The sequence below is a fragment of the Nestor notabilis genome, unplaced genomic scaffold, assembly GCF_000696875.1.
Source record: "Nestor notabilis isolate BGI_N333 unplaced genomic scaffold, ASM69687v1 scaffold3043, whole genome shotgun sequence".
NCBI lineage: Eukaryota > Metazoa > Chordata > Aves > Psittaciformes > Psittacidae > Nestor > Nestor notabilis.
In genome coordinates, this window is record NW_009923099.1 from 1 (window position 1) to 27,403 (window position 27,403).

Consider the following 27,403-nt stretch of genomic DNA (forward strand, 5'->3'; position numbering starts at 1 on the left):
GGGGGGTGGGGGGGAATCAGACATTCAAAATTTGTAAATGTCCAGTTAGCTCAATTGCTATCCTGGCCACAGGGAGTTTTCAGTTTCCATTGCCTACTCAGTTTATGTTCTAGCTCGTTGTTAGAATATTATTTACTAACATGAGATGCGAGATTATACAGAAGGATGTTCCACATCTTAAAGATAATTGTAATTATTCTAGTGCAGGCCACAGTTCACCGTCCTTCTCTTTTAGGATGAAGTCCAAAAGACTAAAGATATGTTGAATAATGTGGCTTTAGATGAAGCCAGTTTGGAAGCCAAGATTGAAAAACGGAAATCGGAACTGGAAAGAAGCCAGAAGAGGCTCCAGACTCTACAAAGTGTGCGGTAAAGATTAGGAACTGATTATCTACTGCATCAGTGATGGGACTGTGCACTGTTACTGCTTAGAGCAGTGAGGAGTGAGGTCTGTAAGAGCCTGGGATGATGCCTTGTGGAAGAGAGAAATTCTCTTCTCTAGAAATGCCCAGTCTGTATTGTTACTATTCATTTTTCTGTTACAATGTATCTGAGATCAGAATTTCAGGGCTGTTAAAAGTGGCCAGAGTTGTGTTCATTACATATCCTTTGTTAGGATGGTTTGCTCCAGGCAGTGACACTGCCTGCCATGAAATGAAGATGGTGAGATTCACACCTTGGGTTGATTTCTTGTCCCATATTAAACTGCAGGTTTGTATAGTCTCTGAATGCATAAATAGCTCATGCTCTGGTTTTGACCTAATATGAAAAAAACCCAAAAACCCACAAAAAACCCCAAGGAAATATTAGAAAAATGAATGGTGGAAGCAATGACATTGATCCATATACATGTTTTGATCAGGAATGCTTTGGGGAAGTGTATCGGGTAGATATAAAGCATTAAGCAGACAGAGCGTTCTTTGGGGTGCAACAGTTAGCTCCCTAGTATAAGGACATCACCACTTACTGGAGTCAAGTCTAGTTACACTTTTAATGACACAGCATGATTTTGTAGCAAGTGAGCCTCCAGCAAAGTAGGTGATGTTCCAGCCGTGCTACAAGCTATTTTTTTTGGAGTGGTGGAACAGCAGGATAAATTAGCTTAGATTTGCCTGCTGAAGGGGCCAAAATGGTGCCTTTCTGCCTGTTTGAAAGGAAATGGCAGTGGGTGCACGATAACATTTCCTTTGCTGTGTGTAGTTTTTGCAGGAGAGTTTAATGAGGGGTTTTGTTTGTTTGTTTTTTTGTCTTATGCTTTTAGTTTCTGAAGTAGTGTGGGAGCTTAAAAACAAAGGGTCCTTTTAGACTGGTTTAGTAGATGTGGAAAGGAAGCAGCAAACCTGAAAATGCTTCTTTCAGAATTCTGCTCATACAGGTGAATAGTTCACTGAGTAGTTTGTGCTTGTTCTCTCCAGTCCTGCTTTTATGGATGAGTATGAGAAAATTGAGGAGCAACTGCAGAAACAGTACAGTAGTTACCTAGAAAAATTCCGTAATCTGACCTACCTGGAGCAGCTCCTGGATGACCATCGACGGACAGAGCAAGAGATGTTTGAGGTAAGACAGCTTAGAAATGCTCAGCAAGACTGTAGATCCTGTAGTTCTTGGCCTTATAACACAAAGTGTTTTAGTAGCCCTTCACCAAAGCAGCACATTACTGGTTGCAGAGCCAGTTCTGAGTGACTGGCAGGGTACTGACAAGCCAGTAAGTGTGACTGCTCTTGGACAAGATGGCTTAATTTTTTGAGTTAGTGAAGTTAAACCAGTGTAGTGATGCCCCTTTCCAGTCTGTGACTCCCCCAACTAATTTTCAGTTGATGTTTCTTGTTCATGATTAATGTTTTCAGCATTTCTAATCTTCCTTTTGCTACATATGATGTAGGTTGTAAGAGTTATTAGGAGCTTACTTTTTATGGTCTGCCAACAACTGATGTATAAGGATTTCTTAGCACAAGGGTCTTAAATTTCCTTGTAGGTGCCTTCTTCAATGAGAACAGCAGAGTGTCAGTTAAAAGCTCAGATATGGTGGAATTCTCTCTCACGCAGGCTTCAGTGTTGTTTGACAGAAATTCTATATTCTGACTTGCTGAATTGCATCAATGCAGTGAGATTCTCTATTTTGTATCCTGCTGGATAATCCACATGAGTATCTCCTCTTGCTTCATGCCAACCTTTTATCTAGCTTCCTGTAGCTTCATGTTTTCCTTGGTTGGCTTTTCGCCCCTCTCACAGTCATTAACCAGTGAATCTTCTGTTCTTCACTGAAAAACTGTTTCAGTGAGTAATCTCCCCTTGGACCTTCATACTGGTGGGTGTGCTACACCTGGAGTAACCAGTGCTTTCTCCTTCTCATCATCCTATCTTTCATATGCAGAACAGGTTTTATTTTGTTAACCCAACTTACCCTTGTTCCTGGCAGAAATGTGGGAGAACTGTGTATGATGTTCCTTCTCTCTGGCTATGACTGCATGTTTTGCTTTTGCCATGTCTGTATGTGTCCACTGATTTGTAAACAGAGTAGTTTGGCTTTAACCTGACAGAGGGGAGATTGAGATGAGCTCTTAGGCAGAAGCTCTTCCCTGTGAGGGTGCTGAGGCGCTGGCACAGGTTGCCCAGAGAAGCTGTGGCTGCCCCATCCCTGGCAGTGTTCAAGGCTGGGTTGGATGGGTGTTGGAGTAACCTGGTCCAGTGGAAGGTGTCCCTATTCATAGCAGGGGGTTGGAACTGGAAGAGCTTCAAGGCTGCTTCCAATCTAAACCAGTCTGGGATTCAATGACCCAAGTTTTTTAGTATTCTCCTTTAAAGTATTCGTAACTCTGTTTTTTAAAAGATAATGTGGGCATTCAACAACTTGTGAACCAATTTCCCACTAATGTCCCTTTTTATAAGCACTATTTCTGTAGACATTGTTTCACATATTTCTAATCAGCTAGGTGTTTTCATGTGTCTTGTTTTATAATGTTCTAGTTCTTCCCCATATCCATGGCCAAAGTCCTCAATTAAATCATAATCTTGAAATGCAGCCTAAAACCTGATTTTTTCCCTTCTGTTCAAATGCCTTTGAGACTTAATACCAAAAGTAAAAATGTTTTGAACTGAGCTACCTGAAACTGTTTATAAATTCACGAAGTGAGTAAAGTGTGCACCTCTTCAGGGGATTTTTGTTAAAAGATAATAAGACAAAGAAAAAGCCTTTGTTCCTCAGGGCTGTGCCTGTGATTAGAATACAGACAGCACTTCTTCTGTTCCTTTTTCTCCTTCTTTATGTGAGACACCTGGAACTCTACCCATATGGTTTGGCTTTTCCTCTACTAGGATGAGCAGGTAACAATGCTTCAGCATCATGCAGAATTAAAGACTATAAATGCTTGTGACAAAGATGTGTGGTTTTCTCTGCACACTTCCAGCATTTGTTATATGCAGTAGCATTAGCAGGCATCAGAACTGGAAACACCTTTAAGATGTGTTTTATACTTAAAGCATAAAGAGCATAAAGCCCTATATCTGTAAATACATTGCGTTAGCTTAAACCAGCATGAAGTTTACCTATCAAGTCTAATTCTAGAGCTTGAGCTTAACCCTGAAAGGACCCTGAAATCATTTCATTTTGCTTCCTGTTTGTTAGTCTGTTAAATTTTTTCATTAGAGAATGTTTGGGAAAACCAAAAATAAAAAGAGGGGGTGAGGGTAGGGAAAGGTACATTTCACAGTTGTTCTTTAAAACTGGAGAGAGGAGCATGGGAATCAAGAACAGAAACCTTGCACATCTGAAAATACATAGAGTATTTAAAGGATGAGACTCTAACCATCTCTTTGTGGGCAGCAATGACCCAAGTAGCCATGACTGCTTTGTTGTAGAAGCTGTTGCTTTGGAAGAAGAGGGGGTTTTGCATGTGTCTTATACAGCCAGATTTTCAGGAGTGACAGAGTCTCAGTGTTGAAGTCACACTGAGATGTCAGCGCTCAAAATCAGGCTCCAGGACTTGGATGGGGATGAAGAATCTGGGTTTCAACTAAACCAAGAGACTCATTGGTGCACTTTGATTTCCCAACCAGTGGAATTTTACTTTTTAGTTTGTTGGCACACAGTTTAATCCATTTCAGATGAGTCTCTTGCCCACCTGGAAGACCAGGGTGTTTCACTTCATCAGTCAGTCTTGATCTGCTTTGCAGGTGGTGCTTCATCACCTTTGGCTACTTGGTGGTGAAGCAGAACTATGGGTTATTACATGCCTGAAAAAAATAGCAGTTTGCTCCAAAATGAAGCTGCATGTTGTCCTAAAGTTTATCATCTAGTTTCATTTTCAGAATCAACAGAGGAAGAAAAGAGGATAATTACATTTAATTCATTTTAATAGACAGATTGTCAAAAAACACTGAAAGTTATGTTGATTTTTTTCAACCCTGATTTGTCTTTTGTTCCACCAAACAAATCTTAATTATCTTTTGTACTAGAAGTGAGAGTCAGCTCTTCTATCGTTGCTCTGTGTTTTGTTAAATAGCTTGCCAGAAAAAAGCACCAGCAGTGTAATTAGATTAATCCAGCACTCCGTGTGCTGTGCAGAACTGAGGGCTGGTTCTTGGACCACTTCCCTTCACTAGATGCATTTTTTAGGAGGAGTTTTTGTTCTGATTGAGAGACTTGCTGAATAACAAGACTAATCTCTAGTGCACTTGGACTCCAAGCTGTTTTGGTACCGTGCTGACGTTGCACAGCTAATGACCTGGGCCAGTGTGCTTCCTAATGAGATAAATGATTTAAAGATTGTACCCAAGGACACAATTGTAATTAAGTGCCACTGAGCAGTCGAAGCACTCCAGTGCTGCAGTGCTGGTTGGTTGCGTGGACTGGTTTGCTTTGTTCTTTCACGTGCTAGGTGAACTGGAGAGGAGAGCTGTGTAGCTCCTGCTGTTATCCTGAGCTTCCTGTTCCCTCTGCCTCCCAGTGTCTGGAATAATACGGAGCTGGGATTGAAAAGCAGTCGGCAGGAGTCTCCTGCCAGGCACTGAATGGAGAAATCTCTCTTTGGGTTAAAAGGAACTTAAAGGCTAGGTGCTGAGTCTGACCCAAATGAATTGCCAGAACTGCACAGTCAATGGGTGATGAAATTACCACCTGCAAAGCTGCTGCCCCAGTGATGTGGAAGCACTTTGAAATGTGTGAAAAATACGGAATTATTTCTCTCTTACTCTCATTTGTGGAGGATGTCAGAAGTCCTCACATGACTCCTCCTTTGAGTGTGTTTCTCACACTTATTGACAAACTGTCATGCACTACTTGGTATTGGAGCCAAGGAATTTAAATAAGGGGTTTTGGTCTTTGCAGTTCCCTTTTTTCATTTTCAGCCACCTCTTTTATTCTGTTTCTTTTCTCTTACGCTGCTCATGGAATTAATCCATCTTCTTTCCTTTCTGTGCAGAAGCAGAGATTTATGTGCTATGTCTCCTCAAAGATTTGTTCTTATATCTCTACTTTGTAGAAATATTCAGCATGCTTCATTAATTTTTATCCTGATTTTAAGATTGAATTGTTTCTGATATTTAGACATGAAAGCTATTAGAATTTGGGCTGCTCTAAAAACCAGAGTTTCAGGGGGGTTAGGTTTGGGGGTTGAAATTCACAATGGGCTATACATGAATGCCTATCTTTTAAAGGACAACACAGACTAATATAGTTCAAAAAGGTGTTTTTGAAACTAGCTTGTGTAATGCCAGAATAAATTGGCAATATCCTTCAGCATTTGCCTTTTCTCTAGACAGGATGTGCTTATTCTTTCTTGTACTTCTCAGAGGACATCCCTGAAGTACTTTCTACTTCAGCCACATTCTCCTAAGGTATTTTAAGACTGCTTTTGTGCTAGTGCTGTGAAATCTCAACTAAGGAATACCATGAAGTGGTGGACACGCAGAAGAGGATGTTCAAAGTCACTTTGTAATTTTCTTCAGTTTGGCATTGCCTAAACTATCATTCATCATTATACTACTACCAGTAAGCAGTCCATCATGATTAAGCAAGGAAAAGCCAACTAAACAGACTTTCCCTTTGTATTGTGACTTTCCCTTTGCAACCCACCCTCCCCAAGTAAAATTCACTCTTTATTAAACTAATGGGTTTTTTTTTAATCAGAGCTCCATACCTGAAGCAGATGCCCTATTCTGAATATACACATAATAGGAATACCTGGGTTCTGGTGCACTGGGATACTTCTTGACTCTGCTGCTTTTCATGTCTTTTTGTATTGAGCTATTCCATTTGAAATACTAAATCTGGATGTTCCCATTGTGATGTCTGCTTACTGAAACAGCCAGGCAGAAGGTTAATGTGAAAAGTGGTTGGTTTCAGTCTTTAATCTCCTAGCTAATGTACATTTGAATTATGATTGCTTGGTAACATTTTTGTAGGTACCAGGAGAGCAATCCTGGTCCAATGTTGCTGAATGATATTGAATATCAGATGTAAAAGTAAGCACAGGCATCTTAATTGTTGATTGGTTCTATGTTGGCATTTAGTGCGGTGTTAAAGTATGACAGCATTGGTGCACTGAGACACACAAATCCCATAATGGAGAAATGTGGGAAAAATAGAGGAGGAGGAAGGGAATTCACAGGGGGAGAGGAGGGGCAGTGGAGCATAGGAGAAATTGCTGGCCTGAGAAATGGTGGGCACGCAAAAGGAGATGGTGGAGATAGGGGGAAGGTGGGAGAGCATGTGAAGAGTGTGTTGAATAGATGGAAGTGTTGCTGTGTGGATGCACTCCACTGAAGTAAAAATCTGCCAATACCATGCAACTAGAATGAAACTCTGAGGTACCTCTATATGCCCTGAAGCAGTTATGTGCATACTTGCTCCTGGTGCTTTAGTGATACTGCCTTCCCTTAAAAGCTAGAGGAAAACTTTTTGGGAAATGAAAACAGCTGAGATCAGCATAATTGATCTCAATCAGATTAGTCAACTCAGTGTTCAAAGATCCAGGATTTGTCAGGATTATCCTGACATCTGAGGTGCCAGAGGAGTGAACAAACTTGCTTTGGGATCCCAGATTTGGAGTCATTTGACAAAAGATTTATTTTTTTACTAAATTCTAGCCATCACCTGTAGGTTTTTCTGAGCAATGGAAAAGTTCCTCTTCTGCTTCAGCAGCCCATAAACTCCTGAGCAGAAAAGGTGAAGAGGTTCCTTGTGCATCATGGCTTGGTGCTATGCTTGGATATGAACCCTCTGTGCAGGCTACTCAGTCTAGTTCTTTCTTGCTGCTGTTGTAAGACTGTGCTAATTCTGGTATATATGAAATGCTCTGTGGTTGGGGAAGGAACACAGGGAGAGTATCTACTAAGTGTTGCAGTGTGCTAAGTCAGGGTGACTTTCTCCATGATGCCAGCAAGTGCTTCTGTGAAGTATAAGATGTGGTGGCTCTCACTGATGGTGTAGCTTGGAAATCCGTGAGTGAATTTCACAAATTGAAATCAGGTGCTCTCTGATCAGGTGAAACCTGATGTTGTTGTATATCACTGCTTGAGTAGGTAACCATCTCTGGTTACCTCCTCATTTTGTATTAAAGATTAGTAGCCTGATACATGTGAACAGTCCTAGAAACAGTGCTTGCCATCCCCTTTCCAATAAGAGGTGTCTGCAACATTAGTCACCTTTACTTTCTTCCCTAACTCACCACAGTGAGATATTTAAAATTCATTTTATCCCAGCATTCTAAGCTGGTAGGTAGAGCACTATCCTGGTGAGCAGGAACAAGGAATGCAAATGTTTTTAAGCTATAGAAATAATAAATAGGTTTCCCATTCCTGTGCTAGGGCTCTAACAAGACTTCAGAGAGATGCTTCCTGTTGCTACCTCTTAATTTGGATTTGACTGGTGGGAAATAAGTAAACTGAAGTGTGCGTCAGCCACAAGATTCTTTGCTATAAGAACCCTGTGCTGTACTGGAGCTAATTGATCTAAAGATGGAAGGCATCAGATTGTGTTTTCAATTCTTGGAACCATCAAGTTCACCAAGAACAACTACTCTTTAATGTAATAAACACTCTCCTTGAAAAGAGTGATTACTCATGACTCCCCTTTGAACACTGAAGGGTTTGTGCTACTTCTGACACAGAGAAAGGATAATTCTGATGTTAGATTCTAGCAGTGATGTGACAGTGACTGCTTCCTGGTGGTGAACAGGCACAGCTGTGACTACTAACTTCCAATCAATAGTAATTTGGGTGATAATTTCTTCAGACACTGCAAACTGACCTGAGGTTTACATTATGGAATTGTACATTAATTCCAATAAATCACACAGCCAACCAGTATCGTTTGTACGCTTGGTACAATAAAATATAATACATAAAGGGAATGCTCAATGAGCTGTTATTGAGTCATTATAATTCATACCTTCCACAAAAGTGAATAGGAAAAATGGAGAGGAGTTGTTATGGTAAAGTTGCATTATATCTTTGATTTGCAGGATAAAGTCTATCCTCTGTCATGTTATTTTAGGCAGTAGTGAATTCCTGAGTGTTAGTGCTGACTTGAAGGTTCTTGTATGAAAGCATTTTAACTGAAAAATTCTGGGCAGAAAATGTTAGTCTGGGTCTTTTTTCTTCTACTCCCCCCCTCAGCTCTGTATAAATTTCTCTCACTCAGTGCTGGCAGATGATTTAAAGGCCTGTGGTCTTGACTTGTTGCCTGTGTCTCATGTTGCAGTCTTGGCCAGTGTCTTACCAATCCTTTTGTCTTCTGTCTTGCCATGATCATCCTGAGCTATGCCCTAACATAGACAGTCATATAAATCCCCAGTGGGGTGCTCATTGCTGTGTTTCCTCTGATGTTCTGTCACTTGGTTCTGCCCTGTGGTTCTGGGATGGTTCAGGAGTATTTCTTACATCTTCTTGGGGCCTTTGACTTCAAGCCTCCAGCCAGCTTTATCGAATCTGGATCTTGCTGAAACTGAAAGGAAAACCTTAACCTAGTATACACATGCTAGATGTACCTGCAGGCAGGATCCCTGTGATGCTTTAACCATTTATACTGGTACCTGTTTTGGTGACTCATAACAGTGCAAAATTTCTCAAAGTGGCCCGATTTAGGTGAATAATGAAGGCAGCTCTCATCAGTGGCCCAGCAAAGTATGCTCTAGGAGCAGTGTTGGAAAAGCAGTTCAGCACAAGCATTTGGTACACATCATCTGGTTTTTATGCAGGCTTCTCTGTATTTCTGTGCCTCTTTCCCATTATTGTTCAATGAATGGAGGCAGCCATAGAGTCATAGACTCATGGGATGGTTTAGGTTGGAAGGGACCTTAAAGCTCATCCAGTTCCAACCTTCTGCCACGGGCAGGGGCACCTTCTGCTAGAACTGGTTGCTCCAAGCCCCTGTGTCCAACCTGAACTTGAGCACTTGAGGGAGAAGTTACATCAATCCGAAAAGTGACCCATGCTGTGCAAAGGGCACAGGTAGGTGTGCGGGAGAACTGCCTGGCCCAGGAAGTGATGAAAATAGGGTGCATATTTTCCTATAAGAAGGGATCCTAATCATGGGAGCTTCAGAGAGAAAGGGGAGAGAAGGTCAAGGAGTAAAGGAAGATTTGAAGCCTTAAGCTCATCAGAGCCAGAGTTGACTCCAGACTGGCAGAGCTGATAGTGAAGGGGATAAGGTTGCACAGACCTGGACTGATAACCTTTCTGGGAGCTTTCATGTAGCTTATGTCAAATTCCTTGAATTGCCATGTGTCCTAATACAGAGCCCCAAACAAGTACAGTACAACAGAGGAAAGCAGTATCTGAGGTGGAAAGTTTTGGGTTGTTTTTTGTGTTGTTTTTTTTTTTTAAACAGAAGCTCAGTCAACATAGGTAAACTTTAAATCTGCTTTCCTGGTCACATATTCACAGATTAATTCTGTTCAAAGCAAAGTCGGCTATGGCATCAGACCATGTTGCTCAAGACTTTAGTCCAGTCCTGAAATTCTTGAAGCACATGGACCACACAGCCTCTTCAGGCAAGCTTTTTACTGTTTGACCACTATAATGAAAACTCGTAATGTGTAGGCACACAAAGCGGAGCAACCTGTCGAGAAAGCTTTTGTGCTGCATCAGAAGTTGCTCAAGAAGCATGACACTTATGTACTTGATGAGGATAAGAGGGGAGAGCTGTAGAAAGAGGCAAAGAGAGTTCATACAAAGCATGAATATGGCTCCCTAGTCAGGAAACCCATTCCATAGCGCAAGAGCAAACAATTGCCAAAGTGGAATTTGTCCCCCAGAGCTAATTTGCTCTTTGTTTAGTCCCTTCCTTTTGAGTTCCCAAAGGGAAAGCATTTGTGTCTGGGTGAGCCCTTCATGTGCTGTGCACTTGTTCAAGAGGAACAGTCACTGATCTACCTCAAACCTCAGGATGCTACCTCTCAACTTCAGGTTGTCAAGTGTGCTTTTCACTTCTGTTCTGTGAAAAGTGAGTAGTGCAGTGTATGAGCTGGAGGTACTGCAGTCAGGACTTGCTAAGTAATGATGGAATCATTAGGAAGAAGTTATGTGAGAAATGTTAAACCAATTTAATTTTCAAATACATGCTGTGGATTGTGTTTTTGTGTTACTTGAAGAGCATTTTCTGAATACACTTTGCTGTCTGGCTTCATGTGGCCTGACTGTGGTATCATTAAAAGCTGCTATGTTAGAACAGCAACAGTGTAGGTATCCCAAGCCCTAAATTGCATCTTTTCCTGTGTGAGAAACGCCCTCACCTTTAGAAAAATTTAACTGGGGACAAAGCCAGTGGAGCAAAGGTTTATTTACAACGCTGGGTGCATGCCTTCATATCCCGCATGCACGCTTGTGAGTACAGAGTCAAAGTTTCTTAAAGTCAAGCCTTTTACATATTCATAGGACTTTTAGGAAGACAAATCCCACCTCCCAACGGCTGATGCAATCTTCATTCTTTCTTCCAGGAGGCTCTTTTAAGAGCTAGTTGATAAAAGCTAGTAGTCTTCTTTGATATGAACCTTTGATCTACTTAACCCCATGCATGTGCCTAAAGTCCTTATCTTATACCTTGTTCTGTTATTTCCAGATTAGATGTTGGTTCAATCAAGATGACTGCCGTATGCCCTGTGTCTGGCCGCAAACATCCCTTATTCCTGTTTGTTTCACAGTTTCAGGGATTTACATTCTTCCCATCCACCTACACGATTGTGCTCAAGCAGGATACAGTGCAAAACCAAAGATAAAGCAAGCTTTTACTGAAGCAAACTATTTATATTATTAATCACACCTGTCTCTGCCTTTGCACTCTCACCGTTCCATGCAAAGGCTCAGCTGAGCACACTGTTCCCTGCTGCTCTTTCCCAGATCCCCGATAGCATTTTACCTTCCTAGAGAGCTTTCTCCAAAACAAAGTCATCATAAGGACCCCTGCTAGATTTTTTGACTATGCTAGCTTTCCTTTAGGATATATTACAAAACATTTTAGCTGTTTTCTATATTTTCATGGTAGTAGAAATGAATTTCAGTTAATTAACATGTATTCCTTTGAAAAGATAAACCTTTCAAGAAACTTTTGGGGTGTTTTTGTGACTTTTGTTGATGAAAGTTCACTCCAGGTGTGATCTAACAGATCTACTTGTTTATTTTGATAAATGTAACCACTGGAGCTGGTATGTCAGAATTTTCGGGGGAAGATGCTACATTCTGTGCTGCTTGTGTACTGTGAACTGCCCAACATGAATGCTGCTTGGTGTCCTCCTTCTGAGCCTACTAAGTAGGCTTTGGTGCTCCATCTGGATAACTGCTATTCTGTCAGCCTGACTCATACTGCCCTATCGAAGTACTTCTACTGTATCTGTTACAGGACCCTTAGTGAACAATTCTTACACAAGCAGCAGCAAAATGCAAGGTTAGCAGGGTTTAACACAGGAAAAGAATAACCTGGAAAGACATAGTCGTGTTGGAAAGTAATGTAAGATTTGCTATTTTTTGAAATAATTGGATTCTTTTGAGAATATGTACATCAATGACAGGTAATGGCTAGCTGGGACAGAGGAAGAGTGTCAAGATAAAAAAAACCTTTCACTGAAGAAGGACAATTAATCAAATTAATAATTTCAAATAATGACACTACAGCAGAAATGAATCCCCAGCTGCTTCCACTGGAGACACTGGTAGTGCCAGCATGATAACAGTTGGTGGACTTCTGGTGAGTGTCAGTTAAGTGTATAAAATACTCTCAAGTGTGCTTTATATGTGTTTCAACAGAAGTGATTGCTGTAAAAGGTCTGTTAATGTGAGAGGGGATGACTGTTTCAGCACATGAAAGGGAGTGAGAAAATGGGAATAATGAGAACAGATGATCTTATAATGGGGGATGATGGTTTTCAATTCATTCGATGTGTGCTCATCCACTGGAAGGATGACCTCTAAAAAAGTTTAAACAGCCAGTGGTAATGGCTTTCAGAAGCTCCTCAGACCAAAACAAGCAAAGATGCATAAATGTCTGTAAAAGTGAAGTATTGATTAGTATGAACCTTGGTGAGGGATCCAAAGAATCTGCTAGAGCAAATTCATGCTTTCTTTTCTGGTGCAGGACTCTGTAGTTGCAGCAGTGCCTCTAGAGACCATATTCTCCAAAGCACTGTACGTAATACTGGGGTCTGGGGGGAGTTTGCTGCTTTCCTATTCATCAGAAAGCTCTATCACAGTGACAGCACTTTATAATTACTGAGATGGCATCATCAGTCAAAGAAAAATAACTTCTAGGTGCAGAATCTATCTCTGTGACTGAAGGTGAGGGTGCGCTTTATCACTGGCTCTAAGCTTCCCTGTGCTTCCACACTATTTAGTGAGTGCAACATCATGTCATATGGGAAGGAATTCTTTCAATTTTCAATTTTGGTAACTTCTGTAGGAAACAAAAGTCCTGGTCAAATGACTGTAGACAAGAGATGGGAAACCGGAGGACCCTGCTGGTAATAGTGCCAGCTGTGACTTCTGGGTTTGCTTTTTTTTACTGAAGTGAGATGTTCTGCTAACAACAAGTATTTAAAAGTTCAAAATAAAACTTAGTATTAGCTTATGTGGCATGATCTGTGTTGGTCAGGAGTTTGTCCTCTGATCCGTAATCATAAGAACTCCAAGGGCTGCTCACCTATTGGAAGGCAGTGTTCAACATACTCAGGTTGCTCCTTTGCAGAGGGAGCAACCTTTCCTCCTCACTTCCCAGCCCAGCCCTTTCTAGAGTGCCTATCTCCATCTAGCACAACCTGCCAAACATGGAAGCTTGTACTTCTGTGATTGCAATGGGATCAAATCTATGCACCTTCTAATCTCTCGTTTTTTGTTCCCTATGATGTATGTACTTATGTTCAGGGAACTGAGATGGGATCTTGCTGCATTACCTGCGCAAGAAAGTACCAGTGCCCCCATTTCTTGTCAGGCTGTCATCATCCCTAGAATACCTGGAGAAGGGGAGATTGAGATGAGCTCTTAGGCAGAAATTCTTCCCTGTGAGAGAGGTGAGGTGCTGGCACAGGTTGCCCAGAGAAGCTGTGGCTGCCCCATCCCTGGCAGTGTTCAAGGCCAGGTTGGATACAGGGGCTTGGAGCAACCTGCTCTAGTGGAAGGTGTCCCTGCCTGTGGCAGGGGGTTGGAACTAGAAGAGCTTCAAGGTTGCTTCCAACCCAAACCAATCTGGGATTCTAGGATTCCCTGACAGACCTACCTTGAAGCCCTCCTCATAGTTCAACCAGCCTGTTGGTAAAGATTCTTCTGCTCTACTTTTTGAGATGGATCTTGTCTCTTCGTTCCTCAACAGAATAAAAAGGAATGAAACCTGTAGCATTGTAGTCACTTTCAGTCAAGCATAACTTTAACCATGTTCAAATTTTAATCATAAAACTAGACATGCATTTAGGGTGAGGTATTTACTAGTAGTTCAGCATGATAGAAAGCATCATTTTCTATTCTTAAAGAGCTGCAGATAGATTGGTACCTCATGCTATCATGAACTTTAGCTGTGCAACCTCAGTGCTGTGTTTGCTTATCTTCCTGTTGTACCTAGCAGGCTTCCTCTTATTAAGAGTACTGTCTCATTCTCTGTTCACTGCACAATTTCTTCTCCTTCTTATATCTCACTCTTGCTGAATGAGTGGCAAGGCTTTATTATGGAAAACAAATGTCATTGTGTATGTGTAGCAAGAACTAATCTCAGCTGCTTTGTTCTATAACAAAGCAAGAAACAGCTGCTGAGATTAACAGGCAGGTGAAGATGCAGTGGTTCAATCCATCATCAAATTGGTTCCCTTTAAGTGGACTACAGAGCAGTAGGATTATGACTGTTATCTACCAATCACTAGGAAAAAACCAGAAGGAACCATTTTTTTCCCTTACTATGATGAAGAGGTTATACATGGAGACATCTAGGGACACTTGTGGGGTGGGAGGATGTCCCCAGAAGAACAGGAGGAATAGCCTAGGCAAAAACCTGAAATACTCGCATCTGAACAAAAAAAAAGTCACCAAGCTCCACTTGTCCAGTTCTTTTATACTTACCCCTTTATTTTCCCTGTTCTTTCCATTTGGTGGTAACCATATTGTCTGCCAGCTGGCTGCAGGGCACAAGTTCTTTGTGTTCAAAATCCTACTGGTATTTTCTCCACAACTTCCCCAACAGAACTGAGAGGTTAACTTAAAAAAACCCGAAAACAACAAACCAAAAAACCAACACCAAAGCCAACCTGAGACGTTTTAAATGGTTACGTACTGCGTAATTTTTGTTTTTTCTGGTTTTGAGCCTTTTAGACTTGTTGCTTTGCAATCTGCAGGGACAGAACTGTTTTCAAGCTCATGATTTCAGCAACTTGATTTTACTGTTTAGACCAATCCTGAGCAGCATTAGGTATATCGTAAAGCATTGGCAATAAAGTAACCATGTGTGTTCCTCATATCTGAATTGCTTGGCCTAAGGCAAACACTGAGTCAGTGGCAGAGCTGTCTGGGTAGGGGTCTTTGGCTGGGGGATACTCTCCATGGTGGCACACTGGCCTCTGTTTATAAACCAAAAAACCCCAGCCAATACCCCCCACCCCAGCCCCTGCATGTGGTTGTGTGTAGGTTGCATGCAGTTGTAATTGCATGCTGTTCAGTCTTCCTTCTCTAAAAGACATTATAGTAAACAATCAATAAATGCATTTCTCAGGCTCTGCTTTCATATAGCTTTCTGTAAAAGGCTTTTCCAAGCCAACTCCCATTCACCCTGCTGTAGAAACTCACAGCTTATGTTTTACGTCTTAGAGCAAAAGCGTAGATGATACTAGAATGTTCTGCCAAACAGCTGTGTTTTATTGCTGTTTTCCAAAGACTTTCAGAGTCAGACAGGAGATGGAAATCCATCTGCTTTGCCAGTTAACGTAGATTTGAGATGCAGAATATCTGTGTTGTGCTCATTCAAACTCCATTCTACAAAACCTGTACATTTGTCTTTAGTGCAGTCGAAGACAGAAGACCGGTAACGTGTTTGCTGAATTGGACAGAAAATGGGTGTGAAAAAAGCACCGTTGATTATAAACACAGGTGAAATGTACTTGTTTGAACAGCTTTTGTCTGTCCTAGTATCTCAACAAAAGGATTCTTTATTTCCTGTTGATGCAGGGACCAAGTGTCACAAGATGAGATACCTGCTATGGAAAGCTGGTGAGACAACTGGTGACTAAAGCCTTATGCTAAAAGACATGGACAGATTATACTAGGATGAAAAATAGTTCTGACTTGATAAAAGGAAGCTTTTTCACCATTCGGATAGTCAGGTAACAGAACAGATTTGCCCAGACAGGTTGATTGCTCTCCTTGGAGGTTTTGAAGACCCCACTAGCTCAAGCCCCGAGCGCTGTTGTCTGATCCCATTGCTGATTCTGCTTTGAGCAGGAGGTTGCGCTGGGGACTTCTGGAGATCCCTTAGAGCTAGGGTTGTTCTGGGGGAGGTCTAAGTGTTAGCAACAAGTCTTGCCTTGCTGCCTGTTTCACTGGGATGTCTGCTCTAAGTCTGCAGAGTGATTGATTTGATTACTAGTTAGAGGGCAGGTTTACAACTAGAAAAGGCTACATAGCATACGAAACACAGGAGGAAAGGTTCCATTTCAGCAGAGACCTATCTACTTCTAAAGCAGGATTTTCAGCCTCAATCTCTGGTGTGCTTCAAGGCCTGGGAGCCCACTCTGGGGCAGTTTGCTCTGGTTTTGTGTTAATGGGCACTCAAATTCTGTTAATTTGACACTGTGATTCCCCAGTGTATGCTCTCACTTTGGGTAAAGTTCGCTTGTAGAGTAAGATGTGTCATGTTTGCCTGCATTTCAGTCTTGTTTGCTCACTGGAAAGACTGAGCAGGGTGCTGGGATGTTGGCTCCTGCTCATACCACATCCCAAGGCACTCAACCCCTTCCTCACAGGTGCTTCATGAGGTCAAGGCCATGGCTTGTGTTTCCTGGAGCTGTCAGCCTGCTACTCCATGCACAGCTAGTCCCTTGTGCAATATTATGTGTTGAAAGAACATCTCTGGTGTTATGCTCTTTCATGCTCTCAGCTTTTCTCCCTTGTCACATTTCAGAAGCACTGGGTCATGCAGAAGAGGCCAGCCTAAACCAGAAAGACATCTCTGATTTAGCATGGTCTTGCTTCCGCTGGGCTACTATAAACCTATTCTGTTAAGAGACTGTGAAGTGTGGGGAGTGGTATCTGCAGCCAAGGTGGAAGCCAGCCAAGTCAGAAGATGCAGCCTGATGATTGCCATCCCTAAAAGCAGCAGGCAGAAAGAGAAGCTGAAGCTGCCACTGACTCAACTGTTTAAAAGTTGCTGTTAGTTTTAAACCTAAAGTCTGAAACCAATAAAGCTGTTGTAGTTCTTTCGACTAATTTAACAGCTCTAAGGTTGCTCTACAGATTCTTTTAGGTGAGCTTGTTACTGTAAAAAATGACATGATAAATTTTACTTGCTAGATAGATGATCTGCCATTGCTTCTGCCCTCTCCTTTGAAGTTCTTACTTGTTAAGGACTGTGAACAGCACTTGACTGTTGCTGTCCTTGTTCCAGCTGGCTTGAGGGTGCCCTTTTAAAACTGTTTTTGTTGCTGCAGTATTTGCTAAGCTCTTGCAGGGTGTAGTCTAGCAGCACAGCTAAACGATGTATAGTCTCAGCAGCTCCCTTGGGCTGGCTGCAGCATTTGACTGACCATGCATCGAATTATTCAGAAACCTAAACCAGTAGAAAATCAGCATTTTTCCTGTTGGTTAAATCTCGGGGCTGACTTGCTCTTGAGATCAACTGAGGTGCTGGCAGCACCAGAAGTAAGAGGCTAGAAGAAAGGAGAAAAGTGGCTCATCTATATGGTTACATCATTTTCTTAGACTTAATTTCTCCTGTATTTTAGGTCTGTAAACCAGCCCAGAAGCTTAAACAAACAGTAACCATTTTCTTAGTGCTGCTCTTTTTCCCACAGCTGCAACATCCCATCCTCCGTTGTGCCAGTCAGGAATTTGCATAGCCCCACTTTGAACTGCAGTGAGGAGTTTCCCTGCCTTAATTTTGTTCTAATGGATTAGTTTTCATCAGGTTTCTTTTGTGTCACTGCACAAATGCTTGCACCAGGGCAAGAGAGTAATGAGAAGGGAAGGAGCAAGGGCCCAGGGTGCAAGGCAGGGTGACTGCTTATTCGACTGCATTTGAATTGCCAGCTTCAGCTGTCTTAACATGTGCCTGGAATTACAGTGTTAGGCAGTGATTATATCTGTCCCCATTATTTCACTGGTCTGTGAACATTTTAGAAATTAATTTGTCCCCATGACATTTGGGAAACATCCTTTCTTTTTTTTGTCTGTGTAGGTTTTCTTTGCCATATGTACTGTGTGGGCTGCAAAAGCCAGTGGAGTTGATGTTCAGATGGCTGATCCCTTGCTTAGCCCATTTGTCCCAAAGACATAGCAATGGCAAGGCTGTATGGTAAATGTTTGGTGGGGCAGGGGCAAGACTTGTTTAAATCACTTGTTTAAATTTTATGACTGACTGGGAGAAACAAGGTAGGGAAGAAGAGGTTAAGGAAAGTAACATATTCCAGTAGTTAAATTGTGGCTACAGAGAAGATGGAAACTCCCTTTTTACATTCAGTCACATGAAAAAAGAGGAGGGGTGATGGGCACAAGTGACACCTGGGGAGATTCTGGCTGGACACAAGAGGAAAATTTTTCAGTGGGAACACCAGCCACTGGAATAATCTCCCCAGGAAAGTGGTGGATTCCCTAAGGTTGGACACTGTTAAGCTGGACAGAATGCTGGGACATCTAGTCTAGGTCATGCTTTGCCTAGAAAGGTTGGACCAGATGATCCCTGAGGTCCCTTCCAACCTGGGATTCCATGATTCTGTGAAGAAGATAGCAACCGTGAGGCTCAGTTGGAAAATGCTGGGATCCACGGCTGCAGAGGGAGTCAGCATGTGCTGTAGAGACTGAAGGAAACACTGGTAACTAGAAACCTCTGAAGATTTTGCCTCATGTCCAAGTTCTTTTCAACTTCTGTCAATCTTTAAAGCCTTTGCTAACACTGAGGGGGATGGAAGACATACTCATTTGCAGTGGTTACCCTTCTTCTCAATGGAACTCATCTGTGCAGAATTGCAGGCTCTGTGTGGATGTACCGCTGCTATATGGAGATCACCTGTATCGTGATCAACAGCATAGGTGGAGAGGAGGCATGTAACCTTTATCGGCCCGCTTCCTGTAACTGCACTATGCTCAGCATCCTTGCATCTTCCCTTTCCTTTCATCATGGGTCACACTCTTCTGTCTTCACTGTCATTTGTTCCTTACAGAAGTAATTAATAAAGAAAAGCAGTTTCCTGAACAGGGTATTTAAAATTTTTTGAATCTACATGGAACAAGTTCTAAAAACATGCTTGTGTCTCTGCCTTCCTTGTTCTTGTAGATTGAATTAGCTTCTCCCTGCAGAATATATACCCATCATTTCTGAGGTTTCAGTAGTTTCTGTTGTGCAAGTAGCTGCAGTATAATTTGACATTGTGACCTCTCTGCTGTATAGACCTGAAAGCTGTCATGCCTGCTTCAGTTTTGTGCTGCTATTTCTACAGTCCCAAGCAATCAGTAGCATCTGTGCAGCATCTGTGGAGCCATTGTCGCTATTAGTGCTGGAGGATTTGTATGGCCAACAGTTTGCATGGTTGACCAAAGCAGATTTTTGGATCAGAATTTGTTCCCTCTGTGGCCTTGAGAGAAGCTCTAAGTTTCTCACCAGGTACAGATGAGTTGTATTGCTTCCCCTTACCACCAGTAAGCATCCTCTCTGCAAGCTTTTTCAGCACAAATTTCAACTCCCAAGACAGAGATGTTGATGCCAAGCTGTGGTGCATTGTGCCAGCAGACCTCATACCTCTGTTTCCAGCAACTTCCTTGTGTGCTGGGTGGGACTTGGTGGTTTGCTGCTGTTGTTTCTGCTTTAGAGGATGGTGGAAGGAGATTTTCCTTTCTCAGCTAGTGCACTATTGCTGTACATATGGGTACAGTTCAGGTTTCCACCTGAAATTGTAAGAAAGTTGCCCACCATTCAACCATTTCCAGATGCTCTTTCTTCCCTCTGTCCCATGGATATTCCAGCTAATTTGGTTTCCTTTCTGCGCACTCACTGTAAATGTGCGGATCTGGCCATGTCAAAGCAACTGGTGTTTTTAATTACAAGCATATTTTGCACAGAAAAATCAAAGACTCAGAACAACCTTAGTTCAATCCACAGTTAATTACCTTTTCCATCTACTTGTCTTGCTTGACTGGAATTGCAAGGACTAAAATTAGCAAAATTTGTCGCTAAATCCTTCCAGCAGTTGTTTGCCACCTGTTTAGTTTTGTAGGTTTTATCTGAATTTGATTGCATTCATATCTTACCTACTCTATCATGTTTAATTTGCTATTCACCATTAACATTAGCCAAATCTAAATGAGATGTCATTAAAAATATATTTTTATGTCAGATGCTGCTACTAGAATCATGAACCTTAGTTGCTAAAATTTAGTCTCTTGGTATCTTTGCTAGATTCTAGTCTTAACTGGATGGAGTACTTCAGGAGCACAGCAAAACATCTGCTAAAATTGCTTTGTAGTGTTCAGCAATAACATAGTTCCTTTAGTCTACCTCGTCTGTGATGATCTGCAAGTGCATGCATCCCAGAAGATTAAAATTACTCTCATCAGTTACTGTCTACAAGAGCCATCTATGTTTTCTTGCTAATCCATTATGCTCTAATGAGAATGTCTGTTGTAACTGCTGCTGTCCCACTGCCACCAGCTTGCTTTTTCCCTTCTGGGCTGTCACATGTCTTGTAAGTCCTTGTGAGCTTTTTTGTGCCATTTTTTTATCATCGTTTGCCTTCATTTGAATGGGCTGAGACTTGTGAATTGCTTCTCTTCCTCAGCAAGGCAGCCACTGCTCTACGCACCTTTTCCACTTGCTCTGAACTGCACATGATGTAACTCCATCACCCTGTCATTACAGTAGTGTTTCTCAGCATATTTGTATCTAACAATCTGCTATATTCACAACAGAATTTCAAAAAACCACCTTGTGCAGTCTTGCTGTCATGGTTCTCCTTTGCAAATACTGTAGTGTAGTATACGGCTCTAATTCTCTAGCTTATTGATTGGGCTTTTGATTCTCATTTTGTTTGTATGCTTGGAAATGTGTGAATTTATTCTGGTTTGGTTTTTGTATTATGAAGCTGCAGCCATTTCACAAAACACTTCTGGTGTTCAATGGAGTATTGGTTGAAAACAACTACCGAAGCCTGCTTTCCAAAGAAACCCACTTCTGATTATCAGCAGTAATTTTCTGTGGGATGAAGATAAACTCATTTTCAATGTGTTCAGTGAGGTTTCAACTGGTGGGATTGTATGGTTGATTTTCTGTGAGCTCTTTACCTGGGTATGCTCTTTATATCCTGACCTTCATGGGCCAAGTAGGAGCTCCCATTTTTCAATTAAGGCCCTTTTTTTCTAAAATATATTCAATGATGAAATCTTCTGTTCTCATTCTTACCTGTGAGTACCCTGAACTGTTGTTGTGTGACTCCAGTTAGCTACTTGACTGACCAACGTGGCAGCTATTCTAATTCAGCTTGGTTTTACCTCTTGCAGGAAGCAGCAAACATGCTCCGTCTTATGCAGAACAGGCTGAAGGAAGAGGAACAGCTCCTGCTTAAGGGTGCATGTAAGTGGGATTTCTTTACCACTTTATATTAGCAGTTAAGTACTGGCTATTTCATGTGTAACTATCCACTTACAAGCATGAAGCAGAGGGGACATGGGATAGGTGTCAGAGCCAAGAGCTTACGTTAGAAAAAGTGGAATGATAATAACTGTAAAAGGACAACAGTGAGCCTGACCTCTGTGGAATGCTTCTTCACCTTATAAATTTTATCTACAGTGTTGAGATGGAAACAGTCATCCACTAAGCACAATCTTCAGTTGCAGCGAGCAGATTTTAGGCTTCATTTTACTCCTACCAAGGATTATATGGACTCGCTGTAGACACAGCACTTGTTCCAGCATAATGGGATTTGTAGAATCATAGGATGGTTAGGGTTGGAAAGGACCTTAATATCATCTAGTTCCATCCCCCTGCCATGTGCAGGGACACCTCACGCTAGGTGATGTCACCCAAGGTTCTGTCCAGCCTGGCTTTGAACACTGCCTCTTCTTTGGGCAGCCTGTTCCAGTGCCTCACTGCCTTCACAGTAGAGAACTTCTTCCTTATATCTAACCTGAACTTCCCTTGGTTAAGTTTAAATGCATTACCCCCTGTCCTATCACTACAATTGCTGGTGAAAAGTTGGTTTGTGATCAGATTGGTTTAGATAATTCTACTCAGCAAAATGTTTGCGTGTAGGTGAGTAGTGTCATTGGCTTGTGGGACTGCTTGACTGCCCCATGTTACACATGTGCTGGTGTCCCTGCAAACCAATGCAGTTTCTGTCCTCAGCAGTTAGCCTGCCACATTGCATGGCATTAAGTTTGCTTCTCTGTGCGGACGAATTCTTTGTGATGTGCCTATCAGATCATAACTTTCACAGATGAAGAACTCTCAGCTTGAAACCCTTTTCAGTATCACTAATCTTCAAAGTGGGACCATATTTGCCTGCTTGCATTTGCTTGATTTTAGTGTACCTGAAAATGTGAATGCAATTAAATTTTAGGGGTTTTGTTCTTTTTTTATATACTTACTCTTAATTAAGTAGCACTCTAGCAGAGGATCAGAAGGGAATAATAGCCTCTTGAGAGCTTGTGGAAAGCTAACAAAACAGATTTTGCTCCTTTTGAGCCAAGCATCAGCAAGAACTTCCTCATTAATTACTCCAGTGAATTTAATATTGCAATATGTGCATTTTTATGTGGTGGCAGAAGAAAATGGAAGGGAAGTTAATTTTCAGGATCAGAGAGAGAGTTCATGAAAGCTGAAACTGAGTAAAGACATAAAAGCCATGCTTCACAATTTGTTTGCTGGCAGAGATTTTCAGAGCAAGCTCATGAAAGATGCTGCCCATCTTTGGTCTCATCTTTTTATTAAAAAAAAGTGAAGAAGTTTAAGCTGAAACATAGGATTTGTAATATAAATTACAAGGATGTGGAATTGTTTGAGTGAAAAAGTCTAGGTCCTACTACCTAACAGTTTCCAGGGTAAATAAGTTCGAGAGCGGACAAACATCTATTGGTATAAAGTATGATGTGAAAATTTGTTCATCTGCTTTCTCCTTCTCTGTGGATTTTCACTTGGAAAACTATCCTGTCGTTTTGCATCTCTGAAATAATATGAACCTTTATAGGGAGTGTTTTAAGTACTATCTAAGAACACATGGTCATGAGTTTTCATCAAGTAAAAATATTACCATAATACATCTTTATTCAAGTACTTAATTGTCATAATTAGTATGTATTATAGTGATAAGAGCACCAGGATCCTGATTTTCAGTGGCAGCTCATATGAGTATCCCATAACCTTGGAAAATCAAGTCATCTTTGTCAGCTCCAGTCTGCCTTTATGTGCACATGTGTAAGTCCTCATTCTTGCAGAGATGTGACTGAGACGATAAATGCTTCCTTACTGCACAATGTAAGATTAATTTACTGAATGTTGCAAAGCTGTCTGAGACCATGGTTTGCTATCATAAAATGATCAGGTACTGGGCTGTGCTTTCCCCTTAGACCAAGCCCCACTCTCCTCCTTTCGTTATTAGCTAAATGAAACACTTTATGCAGTTCAAAATCAAGATAGTTTCAATAAGAAAATGCAGAGTTTTGGTGCCTTAAATGGCATAATGCTCCATTAGGGATACATTCACATTAATGCCAGGATCTTAGTCACAAGAAAAATACATATTTTGCACAAAAGGAAGCAAAGAATCAGCACAGAATCAATGCAGCATCGCTGAACAGCTTTGCCTGCCCAAAGCCTCCCCCCACAGGTTTATAGTGAAATTCATACTAGAGATAGAAAGCATTCCAGTTGCATTTTGAAGTCATGCCCCTCATACAAAGCAAAGTGTTTTTATCCTGAGTTTCCTACCATCTTCAATTTGGCAGAAAATTTAGGGCATCGTCTGGGCCTTTAGTCCAATGAACACGTTGTGTTTGCTTGCTGGACTGGTAAGGTAGACACTGTTCTGACTTGGTCTTGCTTGTGCAACAGGTTCTGAGATGAAGGGATTAGTTTCTTCCCTGTGCAGCTCCTCTAGGTGGAAGGTGGGCAGGCTGGCATGAGGTCTCCCAATATCCTAAGCCTCTCTGGCTGAATCTTGAAGGTCGAGGGTGGTGGAGTGAGCTTCGTTTGAACAATCATTGCTTTTCTATGCAGAGGGGTAGTACAGGGCCAGTGTCTCCTCAAGGAAAAGGGACAGTTCTTTAACTCTCATTACGCTTTCCCCACCACCCCCTACCCCAAGAGCTGCAAAACCTTAATGTGGCTCTTCTAACAGCATAGGCTGGAATCTGGTGATGAATTTGTTACCATTAACTGATAAAAGTCAGCATCCATTCAGCTCTTGTTTGCACTCTTTTACCTTTGCGTACCTTCATAATCGATGCCGTTCTCTTGTCTGGATCCTTTGACCTTACCTCTTGCTAATTTTGTAAGAAGGGCTGCAAATTAACAGCTCATTTCTCTGCAGCAGCAGTTGCAGGAATTCTGGACAGCTCTTAGTTGAGTTTCAGGCTGAACTAACACCAGAGAAACCTAAATCATATTTCTTGTAAAGAAGAGCTGTGACATGCAGGTTGAACTGTGCAGATCTGTGTTAAGAATATAGAAAGCCCATGGATATGTCATGGTACTCGCATAAAATTTGCAAGAATGTTTAGTATAATTCAGGAACAGCCTGGTTCTTTTTTTCTTTTGCTAGCATACATTGAAATCATGTTTTCTTTCAGACAGAGCATCTCCAAAACAACACTGTACAATAAAAAAGCTAACACAAGTTATATGGAAAACTGTTCTTAAATTACCAATAAACTCTAATACACATCAGGCTTTGAGTGTTATTTGCAGGATGAAAATATACACAATGAAGTATTTGCAGCAATTCAGAAATGTCTTTTGTGATGAGCAGTAAGTAAATTGCTTTTATTTTTGTCTTTATTTCACATAAGATGCTCTTAGAGAAGACAGCACATGATGTGGTGCTTTTCATGCAGAGTGCTGCCCCTGTGTTGCATCCAAGGCTCATACAAAGTAACAAATGCCCATTGACTGAAGCTCTAGGGCTTGATTTCTTTGTGGTTAATGGCACAGAGACTCTTCAAACATTCTATTAGATGCTGCTCAGATGAGCACTGTGAAGGCTGTTGGCAGAACCATTAGGTGTAGGTATGTGAGGAGGTGCTCTGGTTTGGTGTGAGAGGAAGATCACTGGCCGCAGCAGAAATTCAAACTTTTTTTTCAGGTTCACCCAAGGTTGAAAAAATGTGTTTATGGAGCAAAAAGTAACAATTGTGTTTCTAGCCTGAAGTACATATTTTTTCGACTAATCAGCTTATTACATTTACTTTCATTCTCACCTGCTTACGCTCTTTCATGTGCAGTTTCTCACATTCTTTCTTTTGAAGTTGGTTTTTTTTGGTCAATTTAAAAGCAGACTATACAAACTGTAGTTTTTTTAAAAAAGTAAAATGTTTTTGCTTCAAAAGTATAAAAATAAACCCTTTGAAATCTTAAAAAATATTTCCTGTCTTTCCTTTGGCCAGTGCTCTACCCAGGATTTAATTTCAGGTTGCAAAAGTATTTGCTGTAAAACTGCTTTTTTCTTATTGCCTGTGCCACTCCAGTCCCTCCGTGCTCTTGCTTGGTCTGTAGAATGAATAAACATTCATGTAACACAGCATTTTGGAATTAGCATTACTTCTATCGTAGTATTTGCACTACCTCTGTAGTGTTCAGCAATAGCAACAGGGTTAGCTGATGCTCCTGGAGAGCTTCAGTTCTGCTCCATACACAGCCAGAGTGTTTCCTTGGCCAGCTCTACTTGCTGAGCTAACTCTTGCTTTGCTGATAGCCAAGCAAAATGTGCAAAATGAGGAAAAAAAACCATTCACTCTGTTGCTCCATTAAACAGAGCAAATAGATGTTGTGCTTTGGATAACAAATTGTACGAGGCTGTTGCAGTTTGGTGGTGAACTGTATCTCTTGTACCCTTTCTACTCCAGAATAGATGCTTTAAAATCTGACAGCAGAGAAACAAAAAGCTCCATTGCAACAACTGCAGAATTTGAAGTGTAACAGTGAGTTGTTTGGTAATTCCCACAATGGCCAGATGCCTGGATGATGCTCAGCACTGTCACCAGCAGGATGCTCAGACCATCCATCTTCTGTAACAGACACTTGGCACAGACCCTAATAGTCTTGCATTTTGCTTGTTAAATTAATGTTAATTAAATTTTAAAGTAGAACAAATTAATGTTCTAATTTAAAAGTACTTTGATGGGTTCTTGGCTTTTAAGGTCATTAGGAATAGTTCTGGTCACTGAATATGACCTCTCTATAAAATGAGCTAAAAATTAATGTAACTACTTACTCCTGTGCCAGGATTCCAAATACCAGTTTAAATGGAACTTGTCAGCCAGAGCTACTTTTAATTATTTCAAGTGACAGAGACCTATTGCCTCCCTGAGCAGCAGTTAATCATCCTTACTGGATACTGTAGCAAGAGACCCTTTTAAGATGACCAAGCAAGGTCAGGCAGTGCAGCTGGACCTGGTGTTGGTTTGTGAACTGACAACTGGTTTGTTGCCCCGTATTAACACAGGCAGGTGTGAACATCCAAGCTTTCTGCTGAAGTCAGTAGAACCACAAGAGTCTGGATCTCAATTAGCAGCTCTCAGCACTGGGATGAATTTTTCTTAGAGATTAGATGAAAGATCTCAGTTCTGTGCTAAGGACAAAGGATGGTCCCTACTGAGTTTATGTATTGAAGCATTTCTTTCTGCACAAGTTGCAGAGCTGTGAATACAGAAGTGTTCAGGCTGATACACAGCCTGATGCTCTTGTGTTAGGGGAGATGAGTATGGATTTGGTAGTCCCACGGCTTTCACATGGGCGCTGAACTTCACTCTCCCTTCAGTCCCATTAAAATTCCAATCCATCCTTTCTTTTCTTGCTCTAAAATTTCCTGCAATTTCTTAACATGGGTTTTATCCTGGCTCAGGTGACTGTCAGTTGCCCACTTGATTGTGTTTTCATGATGTTTTTTCACCAAAATCAACATCCTGCTGACTCCAGTAATTGCTGTGGAGACAGTGGCTGTGTTTCAGAGCAGGGATTTCTGTTGGGAAAGGGAACATGCTAAAGTATATCAATAAAGGATGTCCTTTGTGCTCGTTACCTTCTCACAGTACCTTCCTGTTTTACACTTGGATACATTCATTTGAATATTTATGCAAACAAACAAATCTGTAATGAAATCACTGGTAACTTATTAAATAATGCAGGTTTTCCTTCACGCATTGCAAATTACCCTAAATTAAATCATTTAGATACAGTATTATCAGCCCAAGTATCTGCTCTGGCTTTTTCTGGGAACACTAGGTGTGCTTTGGAACAAAGAACACGTCTCAAGAGCAGTGGTTTGCAGTTTTCAGCCATAAAAAGTACATCCTGGTTACAACTGGACTGCTTTAAATAAAACTAATTCAGTTGACTGAAGACCACCTTTAGGAAATGGCAATGTTACAATGTAAGGCAAGCAGAGTTTAATGTCCTGTATGTTCTCTCTCAGGTAGTCTGATGTTGTGGACAATTCTCTGTGCAGTAGAGTAAACCACAGCAGTGGGGAAATGGACCAAACACAGTTTGTAGAGTTGTTCTGTTGATGACCTTTTTCTAATAAAA

The 27,403-nt window shown here is 41.3% G+C and overlaps 1 protein-coding gene across 1 annotated transcript in view; it reads left to right on the plus strand.

The window, feature by feature from the left end:
• Positions 1-235: 235 nt before the first annotated feature.
• Positions 236-27,403, plus strand: part of CLUAP1 (clusterin associated protein 1) — a gene marked incomplete at its 5' end in the record, with an annotated part of 41,692 nt that continues 14,524 nt past the window's right edge. Inside the window, 3 exons of the mRNA XM_010011949.1 lie at positions 236-369; positions 1,416-1,557; positions 21,166-21,238. Of these exons, the coding sequence (XP_010010251.1) occupies positions 236-369; positions 1,416-1,557; positions 21,166-21,238 (349 nt within the window). The remainder of the gene's footprint in view (positions 370-1,415; positions 1,558-21,165; positions 21,239-27,403) is intronic.